The sequence below is a fragment of the Dromaius novaehollandiae genome, chromosome 18, assembly GCF_036370855.1.
Source record: "Dromaius novaehollandiae isolate bDroNov1 chromosome 18, bDroNov1.hap1, whole genome shotgun sequence".
NCBI lineage: Eukaryota > Metazoa > Chordata > Aves > Casuariiformes > Dromaiidae > Dromaius > Dromaius novaehollandiae.
This window is the reverse complement of record NC_088115.1, coordinates 15922496-15946514: the sequence shown is the minus strand read 5'-3', so window position 1 is coordinate 15946514 and position 24019 is coordinate 15922496. Positions and strand designations below refer to the sequence as shown.

The 24019-nt window shown below is 61.4% G+C and overlaps 1 protein-coding gene across 2 annotated transcripts; it reads right to left on the bottom strand.

Moving 5' to 3' along the window:
- Positions 1-11552: 11552 nt before the first annotated feature.
- NPTX1 (neuronal pentraxin 1) lies at positions 11553-15074 on the bottom strand. Of its 2 annotated transcripts, none has more exons than XM_064522847.1 (5): positions 14504-15074; positions 14216-14420; positions 13661-13905; positions 13406-13585; positions 11553-13325 (listed from the first exon to the last, which is right to left on the bottom strand). In XM_064522847.1, the coding sequence occupies exons 1-5, from the start codon at positions 14963-14965 to the stop codon at positions 13104-13106; spliced, it is 1314 nt and encodes a 437-aa protein (XP_064378917.1). In that variant the 5' UTR covers positions 14966-15074; the 3' UTR covers positions 11553-13103. The 2 variants fall into 2 exon arrangements, with proteins under 2 accessions (XP_064378917.1, XP_064378916.1); XM_064522846.1 differs by having other exon boundaries at positions 14216-14423; positions 14504-15073.
- Between the last annotated feature and the right edge of the window lie 8945 nt (positions 15075-24019).

The following is a 24019-nucleotide window of genomic DNA, read 5'->3' as shown; positions in this document are numbered from 1 at the left end:
TCCCCCCAAACTTGATGATTAATATGTTTTAAAAACAAAGCCACTAGTGGCTTTAGTTTTCAAATCCTCTGAGAAGGCATGTGCAGCCTCCTGGGAAGCCTCAAAGCCGTGTTCACATGGGGATTCGTTATGTGGGTGAACAGAGACCGGGAAGGAAAGAAAGTGGGAGTGAAGCTGTGCTCCTTTGATCCCTGTGATTTGTGCGAGCTCAGCGAGGGGCTGCCGAGCAGAGAAGGGCAAGAGGAAGCATTTGATTTTGCGTCTGACCCCTGCTTTTGGCAGGGGAGAAGGTGGGGGGGAAGCTGATGGGTAATCCTCCCAGGCCAAGGAGAAGCAGAGGGCATCGCTCTTGTTTCACTCCCAGCGCCACAGACACAGTGCCTCTTCTGACACTGCCACGTCCCCTGCCTCGAGGGAGCAGCGTGGAGACAGAGCCTCCTGAAAAGCAGCCCAGTGACAGCTCTGCTCGAACGCACACTCGGGGACTCGCCTCCCCCACTGCCTCCTCCTTGCTCATCCTCCACTGAACAAGCTGTGAAAACACCCAGAGCTGTCACGGAGCCAACAAGAGCTAAAAGCCGTGCAGCTGACCAAGGCCACCTGTGCTCTGCGAATGCTGGCCAAAACGTCATTCCCCAAGCTCCCAGGTGAGATGGGCACAGGAAGGAGCGGGGGAACCTGGCAATGATGACTCATAGCTGGTGTGCATAGGGAGGAGAGCAGCAGCAGCCTAACCCTTCTTCTGACCGAGGAGAATTAGCAGTGTAATTAGCAGCAGTGGACTGCTCTCCCTGCAACGGCAAAGTCTATCCGGCTTAACTAGGAAGCACTTGCTGTGCACAAATGTCTGCTGGAGGTGGGCACCCAACACACCCAAGCTAAAACCGCTTCCTCCCTTGGCACACTTCTGTGCGCCTCTCGGGTCTGTGGCAGTGCAAATACAGTCAATCTCCTTTCTGCAAAAAGAATTGGACTTGGGGTGAGTCCTGCAGGCCCTCCTCTAAGTAGCAGGTTTGGAGTTAATACAGAGAATGTTAACTACTAAGTTCTTACTAGAAGGAAGATCTAAGATCTTTCCCAAATCTTTACATAAGCCACTGGACTGCTGTCCATGGTTAACAGTTCATTCATTTCCCATTCACACTGCATGTGGAGCAGCAGCCTTGCTTGACCACAAAGACAGGGCCCTCTAAAGCTTATAATAGATTTAGGCAAGTATTGAGAGTCAGAGGACTGCTAGTTCCTAAATCTCATCAACAGAACTCCAAAGAGGTAAATATTTTGATCCTGCTTTTTTTGGCCTGTTCCTGAACTTGGCTGATGCAGGAAGCACTCAGCCTGTGCTGGGGTGCTGCAGAGCCTGGGATCACCCAAGGTTTCTCCCTGACTCTGTATTACACCCCTTCCATTGCACATTTATCTGTGATGCTGAAGCACCTCATTCAGATCAGCTGTGCCCGTGCCCATTAGAAGGGACCCACCAGGGAGCTGGAGGGTGATGCTGAGGGGGGAGCAGCTGGCTCTTGGTGCAAGAGCTGCTCCATTTGTGCCTGCCTTCAGCAAGGGGAGACTGCAGCTCTTACCAGCCTGGCAACGTAGCTGAAGGAGGTGAGTGTCTGCAGTTTTAAACTCTCCTGATGCTTCAGTGATTTCATGTGCGTTTCTGGTTGGTGTCCAGTGATGTGAGGGTTGATGGTTTGCCTGTTGGTAGTGGTTCTGCAGTGGAAGGTGTGAGTTGGGCTATGCTGAGCCCAGTCTCTCCAGAGGGATGTGAGGCACTTGCTGTTGAAGGCCTGGAACTGAAGGCTGTCTCTGGATGTGCTCCTGACTTTCTAGTATGCCTAACGCCTGTGTAGTCCCCCTGCCAGATAGCTAAGGCTGCTGCCACTGCTGTCCCAAGCCGATGTGTGCACTGTGCCCTGCCCTGCTGCGGGGAGATGGCTTTGCCTAGGGCGGGGAAGCTGGAGGGGGAGAAAAAAGCTGGAAGGAGTCGGCATGCTCTGCTCCCCTAGCCATCACCGCCTGCAGCTGAGCTTGCTCTGAGTTGACAGCCTTGCCTCTCTGCTCCTCTTACACAGGTGAATTCCCTGAAATCAGAGCACTTTGGATTAAAGTCACCTTTATGGGATTTGGGGGGAGGAGGCTGGTAGGGCAGCATTGCCCTGGTGGTAAGATGTTGCAGAGCTCTCTGAAGATGTGGTGATGTGAGGTCCCTGGAGCCGAGGGCTCTGTGCGTGTTTGTATTTGTTATTTACCTGCATCGTGCGATGTTGTCTTGGCTGCCAAAACCTGGGAAGACAGTTAAACAAATTGACTAATCTCTGTGTTTGGTGTCTACTTGTGGCTGTGTGAACACAATAAGGGATTAACTTGGTCTTTATCTAATTGGTTTATAAACCAGGGAAGGGAAAATCGCTTTGTAATGCATGAGACCTCCTCTTAATAGAAACACAGGGACTAGAGCTTGCATGTCCTTTCTGAGTAAACTCATACGCGTCTCTTCCCCTTTAACTCCCCGTTGGCTGGAAATCAGCTTTTCTGGGTGTGATACATTTATTCTCCTGTTCCTGATGATTTATTGCCAACTTGTTACAAAGCCTGGTCTTCTGTCATCACCAAGGATACTCTTCTTGTTAACATTTCCATCGGTAACTGCTGAGGAGTCTCTTAATGGGTCTCATTGCTTGGTAATTTCTCAGTGCTGTCGGGGAGCAGGACGTAGGGCCGGAGGCATCGGATGGCAGCGGCCGCCTGCGCCGGGTGCACACGCGTGTGCAGCAGAGCCCTGGCGTTCAGGACGTGGATGCGGCCACGGAGAGAGGCCTCTCGCGCAGCAAGCCAGGACTGTGAGCTGGGGCAGGACTGCTCAGCAGAGCTGTTAGCTCAATACAAGTCATGAAGGGTTGGCAAAAATCTGGGACTTGGGTTGGAAGAGGGAAGCAGAATGGAGCAAAACCAGAGGGGAGGAAGATGAGGGGCAGATAAGGGAAAGAGGAGATTGGGTCCTATTTTGTGCTGTTGGGGGGGAGGGTTTGGGTTGTTTGTGTGTGTTTAGGAGAGAGAAGGTTGTCGGGATAGTTCTTAACTTCTCAGTACAGTAAAATGCTGTAACCATAACACAGCCCTTGTCCCTCTGTTCTGTGCGCCTGGACTGTGGCTGAAGGTTGGCTACCTCTGATTAAACCAGTCGGTCACCTCTGCTGCCTCCGCGTCGAGCTGCTGCCGGGGGTCTGGGATGGGGCTGCCGTGCCGGCGTGACTCGCCTCTCCCAGTCCGGCGTTGCCGTCCCGGCGGTACGGTGCAGCGAACGTGCCACGCGGGGCTGGATTTCCTCGTCCCTGCCGCGCTCTCTGCGAGCACCGTGGCACCTAGGCAGCTCTGCAAAATGGTCGCTGTTGGGGGTGTGGAGCCTGCCTAATCCCTCCTCTGCGCGAGAACGTGCTGCTGCGAGGGGACGTGTGACTCGGGAAGCTTTAGGGAACTGCCTGTTCCTGGCTCTGCCCGGGCTGCGCAGCATCTGCGTGCAGGGCACGTGGCCGGGGGCTTCCAGAGCCACCGCGTGAAGGGGAGGCTGTGTCCTCCCCCAGGGCTCCCTACCCGCCACCCGGCAGCAGATTCCTTCAGCTGGAAAGCTGGTAATTAAAGCAGAGGCTGTTTCTCAGCTTCACTAGTGGGGAGGCTGCAGGGAGCCCGTTGCCCTGCTGGGATGCGCGTGTCGGAGCGCTCTTCCTGGCCGTTTAGTGCCTTAGGCTCATCAACCGGTTTAATTAAACCGGAGCAGCCTCCATGCAGAGCCTCTTCACTGCAAACTGGGCTTCTGCAGGTCAAGCTCAGCCCTGCATGCAGTTAGAAGCAGATCAAAATCTGTTTAAGAGCTTCTCTGCATAAAGTTGGGCTGGCATAACTAATCCAAGCCCATTTGCTGTGTGAAGAGACCCTGCTTGAGGTATCGGTGCCGCCTTCCAGATAGGAGCCTTCTCACCTGCCTCCCTCGAGCTTCTAAGGCTGCTGTCACTTCACAGCTTGCTTTGCTCTCCGAGGATATGAAGAGAGATGAAGACTTGTGCCAGTCAAATTCCAAATAGTTCGTTCTGCAGCAGACTCTCCGGACAGGTTTCCCCTTCCTTTCCTGATCTATAGATGGCCACAGAAAGTGTAGACCTCTGCACTGACACTGCTTACCTGGGTTCCCTTGATAAGGAAGAGAAGATACTTCAGGATGCCAGTCGCTATATTTCTGCTCTGATTGAGGGAGTCTAGATGAGTAATTCAGTCACAGATGTCTAAAGCTGGGTGAGAAGAATTCCCACCTCCGTGTCTGGAGCTTCTCGTAGGCTAGGTGCTGCCTGTGCAGTCTACATTGCAGGGACTGAGATCTGGTGACTCAAGCCTTGCACTTCAGGATGCTGTTGCTGAAGACAGGGAAACCGTTTCTGTAGGGATTCCCCCCACCCCACCCCTCGTTCCCCCTCCCTTTTGGCCAGGCAGGTAGATTGCGGGGGCTGCTCTCTCTCATACTTCCCAAACACCAGGCCCGTCTGTGGACTGGTAATGTCAAACCACAAATCTGGGCGTCACGTGCGCTGGCAGGCTGCAGCACTCCTCCGTTGTTCCATCTTACTCCTCGCAGCCTGCTTTCCTCCCCCACCGCTGCCCAAACGCCTCCCGCCTGCCCCTATAATCTCCCCACCCAGAGACCAGCCGACTCCAGCAGCTTATTTGGCTTTAATTAATGTGCTCATATAATGAACAATATCCTCTGGAAGCAGATTTGACATGCACATTAATAACAAATGAGGCATTTCTGATAGCTTGTGTTGCAGCGATGGAAGGGGCCGCACCACGTAGCGGGCGCCCACCACGGTGCGAAGGTCACGTAGCCGTTGCTCTTCGCGAGGCTCCGTTTGCCAGCGGCTCTCTCCAGTGAGACCCTGACCCCCGTAGAGGACAGGGGTGGAGTTGTGTCCCCTCGGTGGGTCTGGGGGTCCTTGCTCTGGCCAGCCCCTCCGCAGTGTCATGCAGATCCGTGCTGACTGCAGCACCAGGAGAAAGAGCACGGGGGACCGGGCTGCCGGCGTGTCCAGGGTCTGCTGGCCCGAAGCTCAGCATGGAGCGAGCAGCCCCGTTCCCACTCCCGGTGTCCAGGGTGCTGGGCTTGGAGCAGAGCTGGCTGCTGCAGCTGCACGTGCCACCGGCTCCATCCCCTCCGCTCCGCTAGGAGCGAGGTGGCCTGTCTCTCTCGCCACTTTGGGGTTTAGGTGGCTCCTTGCTGGGACAGCCGAGCCTTGTCGTGGCATCCAGAAGCCTCCTGTGCCTTGCAGCGATGGTCTGTGCTGCGGACTGTGCCTGTGCGCGTGCAGCACAGTGCCCCGACGGGGCGCGGAGCAGGTGGGGAGCACCGCAGCTCCCGTGCAGCCGTCTCCCTTCGCCTGAGCCCCTGTGAGCTGTTCTCCACCCGGCTGCTCTTCCCCTCGTTGGTCTCCGTCGGTTCTCTAATATTGATGCAGACGCACCTTCCCAAGCCCTGCCAGCCCCCAGGCTTTATTTTAAGGCCATATTAATTAAAAACAAATGAGTGGAATTTCTCTTGACATCCAAATTAATAGCAAATGAGGTAATTATGAGCCATGTCATTAAGGTGATGGAGCAGCTCATACAGGGCTCAGCCCAAAAGAAGCAGGAGAGCTGCAACGCACACATGTCTTTAAGGGCAGGGGCTGCGTCTGAGCAGAGCCGAGCTCCCGTGGGAGGCGTTTTGGGGGGAAAGGCAGGAGACGGGGTGCCGGCAGGCCGGCGAGGGCGAAGGCTTGTTTTTTCTGCCTGACCCTCGCTGCTCTCGCCGCAGAGCCGGCAGCCTGTGCGTGCGTGCGGGGAGGTGGTTAATGCCTGGCGGGGGCCGTAAGCCTCCCTGGGCAGACGCAAAGCCTCTTCCAGGCTGGCAGTTGACCCGAGCGGCCGCGCAGGCTGGGGCAGACGGGGTGTCGCAGGGTGGTCCCAGGGGACAGGGGAGCAGGCGGGGTGCTGGGGCGCGTAGCGGGGTGCCCACTTCCCCTCCCAGGTCACTGGCCGGGTTTATCACGGGCCAAAGAGCCCGGGACTGCTGCACGGCCGCGGCAGCGACCCTGCTCTCGTGGTGCCTGTGCTCCCGAGACAAGGCAGCGCTGAGTACCGGCAGGGACCGGGCAGGACGCTGCCCTGCGCGTTGCCAGCCCTGTGCTTCGCCACCGCGGCTGGTCCCGCTGATAAGGGTCATGTTGTGCCAGGGCCACCCGTGGCACTGCCACCCGCGTGCCCCCGCGCCTGTCCTGCTGCCCGGGCGCCGTCCCCCGGTGGGGCCGCGGGAGGTGGGTGCTGTGCTGGCAGCTGCTGCTACGGGGGACGATCCCCCGCCTGGAGCGGAGGGAGAGGCCGAGGGATGGGCTGGTGAAAGGGGATGCTGCAGCGGGGCTGGGCTGCTCTGCTGGGCGGCAGCGTGTGGCCCCCCCGCTCCCCGTGCGCAGACGCCTGGCAGGTCCCGGCGTGTGCTGGCCTCCCGTCCAGGAGGGCACGCCCCAGGCACGTGCGTCCCCTCTTCTGCACACCTGATCACCTCTAAAAGTACAGAATAGAGGCCATAAAATCAGTCTCTGATTAATTCTTGGGTTAGTTTCCAACTCGAGAGGTTGATGCAGAATGTTTCCTTAGGAACGTGCTTTTCCTTGGACTCGCTGCTCGGCTTGTTGTACCTCTGCCTGCAAATCCCCAGCTGTTCACGCTCCGCTGCTGCTGCTTACGAGCTAGTGCATTGATTTCTTTTTTTAATGTTATATTTATTGAGCACTCCTGAGAGCCTCGTGCATGGGAGGCCCCTGGCGAACGCAAGGACTTCTGCCTCCCTCCCTGCCTGACGTGGATGCTCTGCTGGGGGCACGTGCACCTCCGGGCTGGTGTTTTGGCTGGAGCAGCTCTTCTTGCGTGGAAATAGCTCCTTTTTGTGCTGATTCGGAGGCTGCGATTAACGGGGCCAGCGGCACGTCTGGAGGGAGGGCTGCGCGCCCGCGACGGCACAGGCGCGGGGAAGGGGCGCAGGGGAGGAGCGGCCGTGCTGTGCACCCGCTCTGCTCCCGTGTCACTGCCTGGAAGAAAAACGTCTGTCGTCCTCGTGAAGAGCGTTATTGCCAGCTAATAAAATATCAAACACGTTCTTGAGAGAGTGCTCAAGATCTGAAAGTCTGTGATAAATCTGGTAGCTTTAACTCGCTCACAATTGCGGTGGGTAGCAATGTGATTAAAGCTCTGATTAACACACAGCCTTGTTTGTGATGAGCAGGACTGGCAGGGCTTGGGGAATCCAGCTGGCGTATAACAAGGTTGCTACAGCAAATTGCTGGGATATCAGTTAGTTTGCTGGGTAAATGTCACCTGGTATCTCTCTGTCTGCAGTAACCGCGGTTATTGCCCGTGACCGACGGCACAGCGGTCGGTGGTGCCCCGGGGCAGGACGGTTGGATGAGAGCCGGGGTCGGGGCTCGGCGACGCAGTGACCCGGGAGGAGACCCAGGTGCCCAAGGATCCCGGCCCGAGGGAGCAGCGGGCGCCGGGTGTCCAGGCACCGCGGTCAGGGCAGCGTCAGGGCCTCCTCGCTCCTTCCCGCGGCTCCTCTTGGAGCGCGTTCCCCTTGGTTCCCCTTGCGTCCGGGTCGCCCCGGGGACTCGCGGGGCTTGGAGTGAGCAAACGCGGCTCTGCCTGGGAGACTGGCACCGCGCTTCGTCTCTCAGCCCGAGCCGCCTCGACGGAGCTCATGAATATTAACGGCACCAACATATGGCTGCTCCGAGGGAGGAGGAAGGAGCCGCCAGCGTTGCCGATGGTGGAGCACGGCTCGTGCCGAGCCCGACGGCGGTGCCGCACACAAACCCCGTCTCCATGGGGGGGGGCGGCAGGGCTCGCGCGAGCCGGGGCTGCACCGGGCTGAATCCCGCCCCGAAGCCGGAGGGATGCTCGGACCCCGGCTCCCTCCGAGCAGGGCGTCGGGGCTGCCCCGGGGCAGCTCCACCTTACATAAGCGCCTTGCAGCGGAGGAGCCGGGATGATAAATGTTAAAATCTGCTGCAGGCTATTGCTGACCTAATTTCCAGCATTGCCGTGGATGGTGTCATCTGTTGCTCGCGGCCGGGGTGCAGATGGGCTGGCGGCGGGTGCGCGAGGGGGAGCGCGGGCCGGAGCCCATGTGCTTGGGCCAGGGGTGCCGGCCGGGCTCCCCGGGGCGGCGAGGCCGCAGCAGGGCTGGCAGCCGGGCGAGCTGCCGGTGCATGGAGCAAACGCGGCCCGCGGGGTCCAGCTCCGCTCCCTGTGGGTTCCTGCTGAGCAAAGGACAAATGCTAATTACACAGCATAATTAGCGCGATGCCGCATCTATTTTTAATCGGCTTGGGAAGATGCATCCTCCCTTCCATCCCGCGCGGGAGCAGCGGGCGGCAGCGGCGCCGGGGAGGCTGGTGGAGAGCCGCCGCGCTCCGCTTCCGCGCAGCCGGAGCCTGCAGCCCCTCCGGCTGCAGCAGCAAATTCACGGCTCTAAAATCCCGCCGGGATGGGAGAGTCCGGAGGTGCTGGGTACCGGAGCACCTTGTCGCTGCCGCTCTGGAGATGCTCCCGCCACTGCTCTTCCCGGCGAAGCACCGCGCGGCTCCCGGGCCGCGGCTCAGCCCGCATCGGAGCCAGGATCCCCCCTTGCAGAGAGCACCTGTGCTCCCGCTTGGAAAGCCAAGATCCTGAGCTGCTCGGATGCCTCCAGAAGTGCTCCAAAGCCAGCTGCTGGGGCGGGAGGCAGCAGGGAGAGGCTCGGAGCGGGCGGGATGGGCGCTGCCATGCTGGCGCGGGGCCGCTCACCCGTCCTCCCTCTGAGGAGGTCTGATAGCAACGCGATGTCCCCTGCTTTGGGGCAGGTTTTGCGGCCCGGCAGAGCGGCGGCTGCCTGGCTGGGGGTGTTTTTCCCAGCGGCCGCCCTAGGGAGGCTTCCCGCGCTGCTCCTGCCGGGGGAACCGTCTCCGTGGGGTCCCGAAAGCACGGTGCCTGCCAGGGGCTGGTTCTGCTGGGCCGGGCTCTGCGGGGGTGCCTGGGGTCCTGCTCCCGGCCCCGGGGGTCCCGTGGGGCTGCTGCACTTGCCGCCACGTGCCAGCGTCTCCCCCTCCCCGGCCCTGCTGGGACCCGGCCACGTGCGGGTCCCCGCTCGCATCTCCTGCGTGTTTAATCCAGGTCTCGCGGAGCGGGTGCTCTCGGCCCCCCAGCGCGGGCCAGGCGCACGGTGCGACGCTCGCTGCTAATTAAGCTAACGGGGTGTTGTCAGGCGCCTGGCAGGCCCTGGCACCGCGTGGCGACGATGCTCGGGGGGGCTGTTCCCCGCCGGAGGCACCCGGCGAAGCGGGACGGGGCATCTCCGCACGCGCTGCCTCTCTCGACCTGTCGTGGGTGTTTTGGGAGGAACTTGTGCTACAACACGCGGTTGATCCGATCCAGCCCGTTGCCTCCTCTTGGTAGCACTAACCGGGCAGAGGATGGGTGGAGGGGGGTGAAGCGCCTGCGCCGCTCTTCCCTGTGAGCTGCCAGGGAGCAGGCGGATCAGAGCGGTAAATCCCGGCTGCATCCCGCCCTTAAGGACGCTCCCTCGGCCCCGCCGGTGTTGCTGAGCCACCTCCCGGGGTTGGGGCCCGTCCTCGCGCAGCCCACGGTCTCCAGCTGCTCCGTCGCGCTAGCAGCCTCCTGGATTTAATGCCCTCGGCGCTGGCGAGGGTAAAACGCTCCCGCATCCGCGCTGCCCTTGTGGGATGCCGGGCTGGTGGCCTCCAGCTCCGCGCGGCTCCCGGCAGCCTCGGGCGAGCAGAGACCGGCGGCGGGTCCGGGGGCTTCTCACCCCCATCGCAGCCCTCCTGGGCGCAGGGAGCGCAGCTCTAATCGCAGCAGCGTTTCCAGCTACCAGTAGAGAAAAAGATAGGCCTGTTGTTGTAGGGTTTTTTTGTTGGTTTTTTTGTTGTTGTTGTTGTTGTTTGCTGTTTAAATTGCGGTGCAGCACAAGCCTCCCGCCGCCGGCATCGCGTTGCTCCCGCAGCTGCGGTTCCTCCGGGCAGGGCCGAGCGTGTCTGCCTCGGCGGCTGCTGCCGAAGCGTCGGCGCTGGAGGCCCGGGGGGAGCCGGGGACCCCCCTTGGCGGGTGCCGGCTGCATCTCCGGTGCGTTTGTAAAGCTGCGGCGATGCTGATTTAAATTCCTCCCACCCCGGGGGGATCTGAGGACGGGGGGAGGGGGAAACGCCTGGTTGCACCGTTCTCTCCCCCGCGTCCCCTGGCATCGCTTCCCTGCTTCCGCCCGGAGCTGCTGCCCGTCCTGCCCCGCCGCGGGCCCTGGCTGAGCCCCCGGCCATCGCCCGGCGTGACGGCGGGTTGCACGCGCTGCCCGTCCCCGCGGGCTCAGCAGGCTGCCGGCACGTGGCCCCGTGTCCCTGCGGCTGCCGCAGGCCCTTCCCGGACTGATCCTCGGGCTGTAACAACCCCCTGCTCCCCAGAAGGGAAACCGAAGCCGCGGTTTGGTTCGGGGATCCGCTCCCTTCCCCTCCGCGTCGAGCTGTCGCCTGCGCTGCCGTTACTGTGACTTCTGGTCGTGACCGTTATGACTGTGGTTCTGACTGACAGGCGTAAGGGAAACCGCGAGTCCGGGGCCAAACCCAAACGCTCCTGGGAGCGGGCGCTGCGGCAGGGCGGCCCCGGGGGAGCCGACCCGGGCGCCCGTGTCCCGGCACCGTCCCCTTCCCGCTGGCACCGCGGTGGGACAGGGCGGAAAGCTTGGGGGGGGGGGGGGGCTGCTTCCAGCTAGCCGTGAAGAATAAACGGGGGTTTCTTTCCTGGGTTTGGGTGCTAAGAGCACTTTACCGGCAGGCCTGTTCCGCAGCAGATGCGGAGCAAGAGGGAAGCTGTAGCAATTCCTTAGCGCTAACGTGAGCTGCCCGGCGGTGCCGCGGCGATGGCTGGGCCGAGCCGAGCTGAGCCGAGCCGAGCATCCCGGCACTGCCCGGGTGCGGAGCGGCCCTGCGGCACGCCGCCTCCCAGGACCGGCCCTGCGGCTCCGAGCCGGCTCCTTCCCGAGGCCGCCCCGGCCCGGCCACCCCCAGCCCGGCCACCACCCACGGCACGGCAGCCTGGCACGGCAGCCCGGCGCGGTTCGGCGGAGGTGGCGGCAATGGGAACGCTGGCGGTTGCTGGGAGAGCTGACAGGCGTCAGGCGCGGTGGGATGCAGCGTGGCGCGGTGCTCGCGGTTGCCAGCAAACGCCAGAGAGCTTAACTTCCAGCCCAAATCATACGTTTGCTGATAGGAAGGAAAAAGGGGGAAGAAAAAAGGCGGTTTGTACGATGGTATTGCCTAAAACGGGGGAAGATGTGGCCGAAAGCTGCAGGCTGGGCAGAATGCTGCCCGGGGGCTGGGCAGAAATTCCTGCTTCGGACAAGCAAAATCTTTCCCAGTGAGGGTGCCGAGCACCCGAGCAGTGAGGCTGAGCACCGTAAAGCCACTTGAGAGAGACCCCAGTGTCTTTCTTCACTCTTTATTGTGTAAAAATAAAGTCAACAATTCATGTAGTCTCAGCAGTAACATGGAAAAAGCAGGAGTCTCGGTAGAAACGGTGCATTTCCCGAAGGGCTGCAGCGGGCTGGAGGCGCCGGACGTCTGTAACCCCTTCGAAACCCAGACAGACAGAGCAAGAGATAGGAAAAATGTACAGCTTTGGTTAGCAAAATAACGACAGATTAAGATACATTTATTCTCCCCCCTACTGTACAGTATATACATTGTGTTGCTATCACACCCTTTTTTGGCAAATCTGATGCAACTGGGACTGGAGGCTCAATTTTCTCGGTGGCTTGATCTTCTCAGCAGGTCGCGCTGGCGGGAGCAGGGTCTCGGGAGCAGCTCAACAAATTAACTCACGATGGTTTTAAAAAGAGCACGGTTAAAACACGCCGCCCGGAGCCGCGGCGTGCATCGCGGTCACGCGGCCGGTGCGAGCGCGGTCCCCGGCGCCCTCCCTGCCTCGGCCTCCCGCCCCGCCGGGGCGGCCCTGCCGGGGCGCAGGGGTGATTTCTGCAATCTGTAGTACAAACCAGGAGTTTAGAAAAGGAAACCATACAAAATGCAGTTATTATTCCAAAATACGCTTCTTTTATCGCTTTTCCAACAGAATCTCAAAGTACTTCTTTCTCAGGGAGCATTGCTTAATTCTATATTCTCTTCTTCATAAAAATACCTTTTTTTTATTGGTAATAAACTTCCTTTTACGGTTAGAGAAACAATACATTGTATTATCAAAAGCAGAAAGGCTTCGGGCTGTTCAGTGGTAGCCAGGCTTCCAGGGGCCGGGGCAGGCGAGGGCAGCGGCGGCGGCGCGGGGCGGCAGGACGTACCTGAGTGAGGCAGGTCGGAGCGGGGCGCCCGCCGCGGGGCCGGGACCCCCCCCCAGGGCAGTGGCGGGGGCAGCCTGGCTCCAGGGGGAGAGGGGGGGCTCTGCAATCCAGCTCCGGAGCAGAGCAGCACCCCGGGAGGGAGCTGGGGGGGCTCTGTCATCCCCCCCCCCCCCCCCCAGCTCCGGAGCACAGCGATGCTGCAGGAAGGAGCAGGGCTGGGGGGGCTCTGCCATCCCCCCCCCCAGCTCCAGGGCAGAGAGATGCTGCAGGAAGGAGCAGGGCCGGGGCTTCGCGGTCCCCCCGGCTCCAGGGCTGGAGGAAGAGGGGACCCGAGGGGGCTCCAGTGCAGCCCCCCCCGGGCACCCGGCCCCCACCGCTCCCGCAGACGGTGGTGCTGGGGGGGCGGCAGCGAAGCGAGGGGCCGGGCCGGGGAGGGGGCAGCGGGGGGGGCGCAGCCGCGCCGGGCCAAGGCACGCAGGCGTTGAAGGACGTTGGCAAGACAGAAACCGGACGGTGGAGGGGCTCTGGGGCGGGGGGGGGGGACAGCCACGCCGCGGGGCACCCCGGCTCCTCGGGACAAGACGGGCGTCGTCGTTCTCGGTTGTTTTTGCGCGGAAAAAAAGGAAAGAAAGAGGGCGATGAGGAGGTCTGTGCGGCGTGTCCGCGGCGCGGCGGGGCCCTAGTTGAGCTGGCGGCAGGCCTCGAAAGTCCACTTGGTGGCCCCGCCGTAGACGTCGATGGCGGCCTCGGCCCAGGCGATGACGTTGCCGGCGAGCGCCTTGCTGCTGCAGGTCGCCAGGCCGTACACCTCGCCGGGGCTCAGCTTGCGGTCCCACACGTTGAAGTGGGCCAGCTCGCCCACGAAGGCCTGCGTGGCGTCGAAGCCGCCGCCCAGCGTGTCCTGCGGGGAGGCGGCCGCCGTCAGCGGGGCACCGTGGGGCAGGGCCCGGCCCCCCCCGACCCCCCCTCCCCGGCCCTCACCTGCTCCTGGCCCAGCACCAGGACGCCCTGCGGCTTGATGGGGTGGTAGGGCGCCAGGTTCTCGCCGCTGCCGGCCTGCGTGCCGTCCTGGTAGGCTTCCCACACGCCGTCCCGCGTGGTCCAGGTGACGCAGATGTGGTGCCACTTGCCGTCGTTGATGGCGAAGGGCAGCTTGGCCACCTGCGGGCAGCGGGTCAGGCGGTGCCCCCCCCCCCCCCCCGGGCCACCCCCCGCCCGGGAGCCCCGCGCCGGTACCTTGTCGTTGATGAGGATCTCCATGGGGTTGTTGCCCCACTCGATCAGCACCAGCTCGTTGGCCTGCCCGGGCACGGCGTAGGAGAAGGGGGTGCCCATGCCGGGCGAGGCGCTGGACTTCATCCACATGCACACGCTGAAGGCGTACATCTCGGGCAGGCTCTTCTTCACCTTGGCGTACATGTAGTTGGTGCGCAGCGGGAAGGTGAGCTGGAACCGGTCCGTGGGCCGGTTGTCCTTCTGGCCTGCGGGGACCGAGGTGCCGCTGGGCTCCACCGCCCGGACCCCCCTGCCCGCCCGGGGCTCCGCCGCCTTGGGCCCCCCCGCCGCCCCCCCGTTATGTAACGGGCTGGAGGCGGCAGCGAGCAAATCCCCGCGGCGCAGCCCGGCCCCTGATCCCCGGCGCGGGGGCGGCGCCGGGCCCGGCCGCCGCCCCGGTTCCCCGCGTGGGGCCGCCGGGGCCGGGAGCGCCCGGAGCGGGGCGGCGGGGCCGGGGCAGACGCGGCCGGTGCCGGGACAGACGGGGCCGGGGCAGACGGGGCCGGGGGCTCCTACCTTTCTCCAGGTCGCTGATGCGCTGGTGCAGCGACGTGAGGGTGCTCTCGATCTTGCCGCGCTCCTCGGACTCGTTCTTGGGGTGGTACTTGCCCTCCTCCAGGCTGTTCACCCGCGACAGCACCTGCTTCTCCAGGTCGTCTATCTTGCTCTGCAGAATGTCCTTCAGGTTGTGCGTCTGGCTCGAGGAGTTCATCCTGCTGAACTGCTGCGGGGAGCAAAGGCGAGAGGCGGGCGGTGACGCCGGGCCGGGCCCCCGCGCCGCTCCCCCCGCGCCCGGCAGCGCACCTCCAGGTTCTCCAGGCGCGTTTTCAGCGACTGCAGCGTCTGCCCCAGCTGGCTGAGCGTCTCGGCGGCGGGGGCCCGGGACAGGTCCCCCATGGTGTTCTTGGAGACGCCGGGCTGCTTCCTGCCGCCGGGCCGCGGCTCGCCGGGCAGCGCGTCCAGCACGCTCTGGCTCTCGCAGCGGCCCAGCTTGGCCGTCAGCTCGCGGATCGTCTCCTTCTGGTTCATGATGGTCTCCTTCTGCTGCAGCACCGTCTCCCGCAGCTGCAGCACCGTGCTCCGCAGCTCCTCGGCGGCGCCGGCGCCCTGCGCGGGGGCGGTGCACATGTCCACGTCCAGCGGCACCGAGGTGCAGATGAAGCGCGTCTGCCCCAGGCCCTGGCCGCGACCCCGCAGCGGCAGCAGCAGCAGCGGCAGCAGCAGCAGGAGGAGGCGGCTGCCGGGCAGCTCCGCGGTCGTGGCCATGGCTGGGGCCGGCACGGCACGGCACGGCACGGCCCCCGCTCGCCGCCGGCTGCCGGGCCCACTGCGGCACGCGCCCCTCTTATAGCGCCCGGGCGGGGCCGCGCGCCCTGACGTCACGGCGCGTGGAATCCCGGCGCGCTACAATGTAGCGCTCGCGCGGGGGGGCCGCGCGTGGGACCGGGCGCCGCTGCCCGGGGGCTCCGGTGCGGGGGACGGTGCCGGCGGCGGCGCTGCCCGCGGCAGCCGCTCCCGGTGCTCCCGGAGCGGCAGCCGGGGGGGACCCGTCCGCCCCGCCCGCCTCCCGCTCGGCGCCGGCCGGGCACCGGGGGAGCCCCCGGGGTCGCCGGGACGAGGCTGCGGCCGCTGCGAGCCCCGGGCGCCCCCCGTTCCCCCCCCTGCCGCCCAGGCTCTCTCCCGGAGGCGCCTGCCCCCCCCCCCCGAGCCCGCCCCCTCGGGCCCCCCCCAGCTTGCACCTCCGCAGCCCCCCCGCTCCCCCGGGCTGGAGCCGGGGGGTGCCTCCCCCCCCGGCAGCACTGCCAGGCCCCCCCGCGGGCCGTGACGCAGGGGGCACCGGGGGCTTTGGGGGCCGCCAGGGGCACCTCGCAGGGGGGTGCTGGGGTGCTGGTGCCCAGCCCCGGCAGGGCCTGGGGGCTCTCTCAGGCCGGAAGCCCCCGGGCCGAGGCTGACCCGGCGGAAGGGTGAGGGGCTGCAGCCCGGAGCCGGTCCCGCTGGAGCGGGGGCCCAGCGACGTCCGCGGGAACAAGCTGCAGCGCGGTGACGCCGGTGCACGGCTCTGCTGTGGCTCTGGGAGAGCAGCGGCTGCTGCCTCCTCCCTCTTTACCCAGGGCGAAGTCCCTGGGTGACGCGCGGGCCTGTGCTCGGTGGGAGGCTGGGGGCCGCCAGAGCCGCTGCCTCGCTCGTCTTCGGTGCTTCGGCCAAGGCCGGTTCCTCCTCAGCCCTTGGGAAGGGAGCGCGCGGCCTCTCCCTGTGCCCGCTGCTCCCGGCTGTGCCCGCTCCCAAGGGACCTGGGTGCCGGCGGGGCCCGGACCCCGCTACTGCCCCTCCTCGAGGCTCTCCTGGAGACCCGCCCGCGGGCCGTGTCCTCGTCCCCTCGTCCCCTCGCCGCGGCACCGTGTCCTGCGGGCTCGACCTCTGCCACAGGGGATGCGCAAGCCGATGGCGCCGGCTTGCAAACGGCCGGGTAAATACGCTGCGATCGTAGCACAGGTGAATTCGGTCCTCCCGGCTCACTTCACTGCCTGCTCCGCTAAATCTGCACTGCAGCAGCCCATATGGCCGGAGTATTTACATAATGCCAAGTTATCCCTGGAATGGGAAGCAATTAATTTTGATTAGTGAAGTGGGTCAGTAAAATACAAGGGCTTTGTGTCCGCAGAGCAGCCTACGGCGGGGAGGAAACGCTGCTGCTCCGCGACGCTTCCCTCTCGCTCCCGGCTCCGCGCGGCCCCGAGGAGCCCTCGCAGCAGCCGTGGTGCGGAGGGGCTGCGCACGGCCGGGCTTTGCGTGTGCAGCTCTTTGACACCGGCTCTGTTGCAAGTGTTTATCAAACTCCGATGTGCCGCAAGCGTTTCCTCCCCGGAGGCATTTTCCCCGGCCTTTGGGAGGCCCTTGTCCCCATCCAGCAGTATTTAGTGGATTACAGCTAAAACAGCATGTAACACCCAAACCCAGAGGTTTGGCGTCGGCACGGGGCACGGCAGGAAGGGTACGACAGGTGTCGAAAAAAATAATTCCCCTCCGCGGCCAGGCGTGAGCGTTGGCCGGCAGCCTGGGAGCCGGGGCCTCGCTGCGGCGCGGCCGGGAGCGGGGCATGGAGGTGGCCACGGAGCCGGGAAGGGGCCGGGGCGACGCGTTCCCGGGGCGCCGCGCTGGCTCCCGCCGTGCTGGGCCCCCGCGTCCCTCCCCAGGCCCGTCCCAGGGCTCGCAGGGGCTGTGGGCCGTGGAGGCCGCTTACACGCAGCCCCCCTAAGACTGGGGGTGACCCCCCCCCGGCCGCCCGCGCCCCGCAGCTCTGGGCCCCCCGAGGCCGGCGAGGAGCTCGCCCCGCTGCCGTGTGCTTCGCTCTGGGACCTTTCGGGGGAAAACGCCTTGCGTTTCCCTCTAGCCTCTTCACTCCTGGCTCTGTTGCCCTGGTTGCTTTTCCTCTTCTTCGCTCTCCGTGCCGTACGGGATGCGACGGAGACGGAGCGGAGGGGAGTCGGGGAGGAGGAGGACAGGCAGGAAAGCTTCTCCCAGGCAGGCCGGGCTCACTCGTGCTGTTTTTTCAGAAAAGGGAAGCTGTGGAAAGGGCTGAAAAGACTGCAGGTCTAATTCTTCTGCCGCTGGCAGGAATGTAAGCCGAAAACAACGCTACTGCAGGCAGCGTAATTACACCAGCGTAAAAGTGCTCTGAGAGGCAGCCGCGTCGGCCCCCACTTCTGGTAACATCTGCATGGTATTGACAAAGCTGTTCATGTCACTGAACCAATTTAACTAGGAATCTTTTGTCATCCACGGTACATTTTGCTGAGATGAGACCAAGGTGACAGGTTCAATAAAATAAACACTCCGATACTATGGTGATGGAGACCGTATAAATACCTGGATAGGAAAAAACAACAAAGCTGCACTACAATAGATAAGCAAAATAACCCCTGTGTCGCCTAATGCAAAGAAAGAACCAGAAAATGGGATGGAGATTTCAGCTTTCCCAGAATCACTGAATCATGCAGCAGGATCCATTATTGCTTTTGTAGATTTAGGAGCTGTAGGGATATAATGGAATAATGGAGCCCCTATTATTTTTAACTCTTCTCCTACCCCCTCCAGCGAGCTCCCTGCATCTAGCTGATTTATCCCTCGGAGGCTGATAGGAGCTGAGCACAGCTATCGAGGCCCCTTGGAGATGATTTGGCTCTGAACAGGAGCCAGCAGGCACATTTGTATTCGTGGTGGATGGGCACAATTTCGGACAGCCCAGGGTGCTGCCTCGGGGAGCAGAAGCCCTGGCTCCGCGGTGCCCTTTGCCACGGCCGGTTGTCCAAGGCGGAGGTGACGTATGCAAATATTCAGTCTGCTCAAAGCTCACCTTTGTGTAAGAACAGCACAGTTACAAATTCATAAAGGACACGTTTTAAGTGGACAAATCTCTGTAATCCTGGAAGCTGGAGCCCTGGGGAGCCGGGAGCGGAAGGTCTCCCTCCGGTTTGTGCTGCCCATAAAGCTTCTCCTGCGGGTAATGCTGATTCCGCGTTTAAGTCTCCTCTGCGCAGTGGGAGCAATTTGATCCGTTATGGGATGGAGACAGCTTTGTGATGGGAAATAGTAATGGGCAGGCTTCACTTAGCGAGAAACCCGGCTCCTTCGGCGTGTGCGGCCGGGCTGCTGCTTGTGCCCGTGTCACCCCCAGGGTCCGGCGGGCTCGTCCGCCCCGGCCCCCGCTCCTGGCTCCGCACCCCGTCCCCAGCACGCCCAGAGCAGGGCGCGCCGATGGGATCCGGCGGGGCTCGTAGGACAGGGGCTGTTCTGGGAGGCGACACCAAGGGCAGGACCCCTGATCACCCTGCAACACCGCGGTCTGTTCGCTGCTACCTGGCTCCCAGCTGGGGAGGGAGCCGGGTCCCCGTCGTAGCCCCGCGCCCGCGTAGCCAGACGAGAAGCATGAAATGAGCACGCAGCCCCGCGCTGCTCCGTGGTTAAGTTTGCAAAATAGTGTATGTGCAAAATCTGTTTTACACCTTCCAAAATGTACAGATCCTATTAGAACAGCTTGAGCCTGGCATGCAGCTGGTACGAAGGCCCTGTTTGTGAGGCGGCGTCCCCCCTTCTGTAGAGACAAACATGTTGGACCGGAGTTCTGAAATTGCTGCATTTTGCTGCAGTCTTTCTTTGCAGATCTCTCCCTCTCTGTTTCTCTCCCTTTCTCTCTCATGCACACACACAGTCTCTCCCCTTTTTTTCCTTCCCTTTCTCTCATTGCTCCTATCTCAAAAGTCAGCTTCCCTCTAAACTGCCTGACATTTACATCCAGGGAGAATGAGAAGTGTGTTCTTTGTACTAGTGGGTCTCTGTGATGCTATAGGGACACGGATCCTTTCATTACAAATAATTAATTTAGCTATATATTGCATAACATCCTGAAAAGCTTTCTAGGGCAATCTCACGCTAGCTGGATGCACAGCTCCTATCAATATTACATTACATTTGGGTACAACAGTTATGAAGTTTCATTAAAAATTTAATTTGTGGTTTAAAACTGCAGCATTCCCTTAAAAGCGTAGCAGAGAAATCATTTCGGCTGCTCGAGGACTGCTCTTGCATTAGCCGAAATTGCAGGGAGCGCTGCAGCAGGGGCTCCGACCCCTCGGCGGTGCTCCCTGGACGAGAAGCCAGCGCGCTGGGGAAGGCGGGCAGCTCACGCTCGGCAGCTGTCAGTATCGTTGTGCTGTTCGGTTCCTGCCAGCTCGAAGATGCTTTCGTGACTACAGGGCACAAACCGGCGTGTCCCTGGTTGGCAGCCACAGACGAGCACCAAAAGGCCTTTCCGGGTCCCCGTCCCGCTGTCCCCCCCCAGCCGCGGGCGCCTCTGCGGCTCGGCCCGTGCAGGGGCACGACGGGACCCGGCGGTGCTCAGCGCGGGAAACGCGCGCTCTGCCCCGGGCACGGGACGGGAACCGCTCTGTGTCTTGCGCAGGCTGCCAGGGAATTGGCTGCCGAGCCCAAATCCCGAAGGAGAGGATGCTAATGCCTCGGCGGAGATCACGGGCAGCACTCTCCTCTCGCACGCTGGTGCAAATTCAAAGTCTCGTTGCCGTCGGTGGCATCGTCCTGCAGCAGGAACCGGGAGGCGGGAGGACGAACGGGCCGGGTGTCGTGTTTTGTTAATGAAGTTCTGTTGTGACCCTTGAGCGGCAGATGTGAATGGAGGCCGGTTTGAAACATCCCACATCCGCCTCTCAGTTCCCGAATTGATTTATACAGTAATTTCCTTATCTGCACAGACAGACGCCGAGAGAACCAGCAGCGTTGCCTTCCAGCTCGCCCCTCAGGTGCCTTTCGGCCCTCGGGGTTCCTCTGCCGTAGGAGAGGCCGGGCGGTGGTGGCCACGGACCCTCACCCGCGCGCGGGAATGTTTTTCCTGCCTGGCGAAGGAAGGGGAATTGCTCCGCAGGCAGAGCCGGGTGCTCAGAGCCGGCGCGGTCCCGCTGTTTGCGGTAGGTCTCTGCAGAAGATCCCTTCCCCCTCCATGGGGAGGGTATTGGCGGGGAGGGGGCTCCTCAATCCCTTAAGCTTCTTCCGCAGCCTCGGTGTCCGTCTGCGACCCCGCCGGCACCTCCGCGGGAGGCCTCCCGCCTGCCCGGGGCTCCGGGCCTCTCCCCGCCTCGCCGGGCTCCCCCGTCGCGGTGGAAAAGGCAGCGAGGATGAGAGGGAAACATCAAAAGCCAGTCGCACTGCTGATGCCCTAGTTTCTTCTGTGGTTATTTATTATTTTGCACAGTCTCTTGCTCTCTTTCTCCCCCGCTCCCTGCCCTGCTGCTGCCGTCCGCGAGGCTGGGCACGGCCTGGGGGCTCCCGCAGCGCGAGAGGTGCCCCGGCCCTCCCCGGCGGGGCAGGCCGGACCGCTGGGGCCAGCGTCATGCCGCTGTTGGGTTTGGGAGAACCTGGAGCATTGGGGTTAAAAATGCAACAAGGCTTAAAGATGCTGTAACGGAGCAGGAGCTCATTGCGCTCGACGGCTGCCGGGATGACCCTGGCCCGAGGTGCAGCTTCTCGGGGGTGAAGCAGCTCCTGGACACGGAGGATTCCCCGCTGCCAAGGCTGCCGCCGGCGCCGGGCGTGTTGTTGAGTCCCCTTTCAGGAACTGAGGCTGAAGAAGCTGCAGTGCAAAGCGCGGCCGGAGCCCGGGGAAGGCCGTGGGGCCGACTCTGCAGCCGCCATCCCGTCCGGCAGCGGCAGCCCTGGAACAGCCCTCAGGGGCAAGAGCTGCACTTGCAAACCTGGAGGCTCCTCCGCACCTGGGCTGGTGCACAGGTCGTTCACTATTTGTTACAGCATCTTGCACTTTACGTCTGGAATCACCGTGTCAGCCAGACCCGGGAACGTCCGCGCTGCCCTGCTCTGCCCTGTGCGTGATGTCGGTACCTGCTCCACGGGTCTGATTTTTTATGCTGTTACTCCTCAGTGCTTTGCTGTATGGGGAACACAAAGTTAAGTTAGGTTGTGCATGCAGAATACGCCAGCTACGCTGCCCTGCTTTCCGGGATGGAAACTCTTGGCATCGTCTTGGGGAGTGGGGGGAGCGTCTCACGCTTGCCACATCCGAACTGTTCAATCAGCGCTTTCATGGGCAGTCATTAGTGTGCTATAAATTCACACCTCAGATTTATGTAGTGCTTATTTTGCCACGTAGAAAAGCCTTTACTTTCCAGCTCTGTGGATGCTCCCTAGTGTGGACAGCAGAAAGGTAAGTTTGTGTGTATGTTCATCTCACTGCCGTTAATTATAATAAGACTACTCACATCATTTCTTAGAAACCTGCTGGAATTTCGGCAGCTAACTTCTCACCCATGAAACCCAACAAGACTTAGAAAACAGATGTTGAACACCGTGTCACTCTGTATCAGGAATCTGAGTTCGAAGTATGCTAGGCATAAGGAAAAGGTATCAACTGCTGTGTTTCACTGGAATAGTGAAAAGAGGACTCGCGACGCATGCTGATTCCATGGAAAAGTACATTTCTATATGTGGGAAGAGATTGTGGGATTTCTCCATCCGAAAGCATGTTAATGTTTAATATTACACGGCCCAGCCAAAGCTGTTTTTTTCACATTCAGGGTTTATCTTCTTTGGATGCAAGTCTGTGAGTTGTTGCCTCTTTACTGACCATCACAAAGCCGAATGCAGCGGTTCTGACTCAGAAATAACCTCGGCATCCTCGTGCTGGGCATTTCCAAAGGCTGCTCCATGAAACAGAGACCCCAGGCTCAGAAAGGGGACACAGCATGGGGGTCACTCACCCCCAGACTTTCAGTAAAATGCCGAATTACTTCTGGCCAGCTCCGTTCTGGTTGAAAGGAGTGTCGAGCCAGCCCACCTCGGTGGGAAGGAGCATTGACATGGTAACTGCAAAAAAATATACCAGAAAATAGGACAGCCGCTCTGACTGCTTTTGACAGGTTCGGAAGGAGCCATCAGAGTTCCCTGACTTCTATTTTTAGTGCATTAGGGGCTGTTTCATTGCTGAGTCAGGGCTGATACTGATCTATAATAGCTGCAAAGTGTTTAAGGAAACATTTCTGCCTTTAAAAATGAGAGAGCCAGCAAAAGTCTGCTGAGGTGACATCTATCGTGTATTTTTAAACACACATAGCCCGATAACCCAGCAAATTATTCAGATCGGGGAGAGACAAAGAGAGATAATGGTAACAAATGAGCTTACATTTGTATTACGCCGCTCATTGAGACAGATAGCAAAGAGGCTTGAGAACTCTATTAACGGATCCTACGAACTACCCAGTCTATCGTATCCCCAAATGTATTGAGTGCAGCTTCGCTCAAGCTTTATGAGAAAAACATCTCCATTAAGCATCCAATTTTTGTCAGTCTTCGGAGTGGTCATTTAAGTCTCCACAGTGCAAGTAGGAACACAGAAATCTGCACGTTTGTCAGTGAACTGAGGCCACCTTTGAGGTGAAATACAGCTGTTGTCTCACAGTTTAAATTAGTTCTATCTTCTATACCACCTTGCGCCGAGGACATCAAATGCGCTCGTTAACTAAACCCTGCAGCCACCGAACCATCCAGAAACTTGTCGTTTCATAGCTCGGTGGTGGCAAGGAGAAAAAGTAGAACCGCCCAGATTTTCTGCTCCTAGTTGCTGTGTCACCTCGTCTCCCTTCCTTTCCTGGGTGAAAAATTTCCCCGGATGGCCAAGGGTTTGTTCGAAAAGGGCAAGGAGAGATTTTTGACCTAATGTTTATTCTGGCCTTTCAACAGGAGAAGAGAAGCAGAATCCCGGTCACGTTCCCGCGGGAGCGCTCCCGGCCACGGACACAGCTTCGCGCCCACGCTGCCTCTCCGTCGTTCCCAGGCCGTTGGCACGGGCGCTTGGCCACAGCAGCACGCGGGATCAGGGTCAGCGACGCGGGCGCTGGGGCGGATCGGGGTGTCAAGTGCTCCTGGCCCTCGATGAGACCCGTCCCCGTTCCCAGATTGCACCGGCTGCCGGTTTCCTCCGCGCCGGCCGCGGGATGCTCGGTGGCGATGACAGGTTCTCAGAGGGCCAGTTTCGTCCTTCGTGGGGTCGTGGAGGCGGCTGCTCTGCAGCCCGCGGAGATGCCGCCCCGGCTGAGCACCTGCGTCGCGGCGCGTTCCCCTCCCTGCAAGCGAAGGGGGCTGGAGCGAGGCGCAGCAGCCCGGTGCCGCTTTAAACCGCGGTTTCTTCTGCTCCAGGTTTGAGCCACCTTCTGTCCCGGTCTTCTCGCGCTGCTCCCTGTCTCGGCAGGGGAAAGCTGCAGCTTTCCTGCTCTTCCTCGACACCGCCGGCGCTCCCCGTGCCGGAGGCGAACTGCTTGGAAAGCAGCAGCGCCGGCAGCGCTGACTCGCGAGGAGCCGGTTCGTGCCGCGACGCCTTGGGCAGCCGGGCTCGGTGCGACGGGCTGGTGCCGCGGCTGCCCCTTCCCTCCCTCCCTCCCCGCCGCCCCCCGGGCCATGTTTGACGGGAATGGGGGGGAGGGGGAGAGCGTGCCGGCACCGGCAGCGTGTTCACCAGTTTGCTTTCTCACAGAGGCAGGTCACCGGGATGCTTTTACAAGCAGGAGAGTCGATTTTATGAATCATTTTCCGTGTGGGTTGGATCTGGCGCGAACCGTCAGCCGCCCCCTCCCCGCCTGCCCCATCCCTTCCTGGCCGGCTCCAATTCCCGCTTCCAGCCTCGAGTCTCTGATTCGCCTTCACTGCGAGGAGACAAGCGCGGAAGTCTGTGTGCTGTGGATGCATAAATAATACAACTGAAATCAGCCTTAGTTAAAAATAGATACTCTTCCTGATAAATAT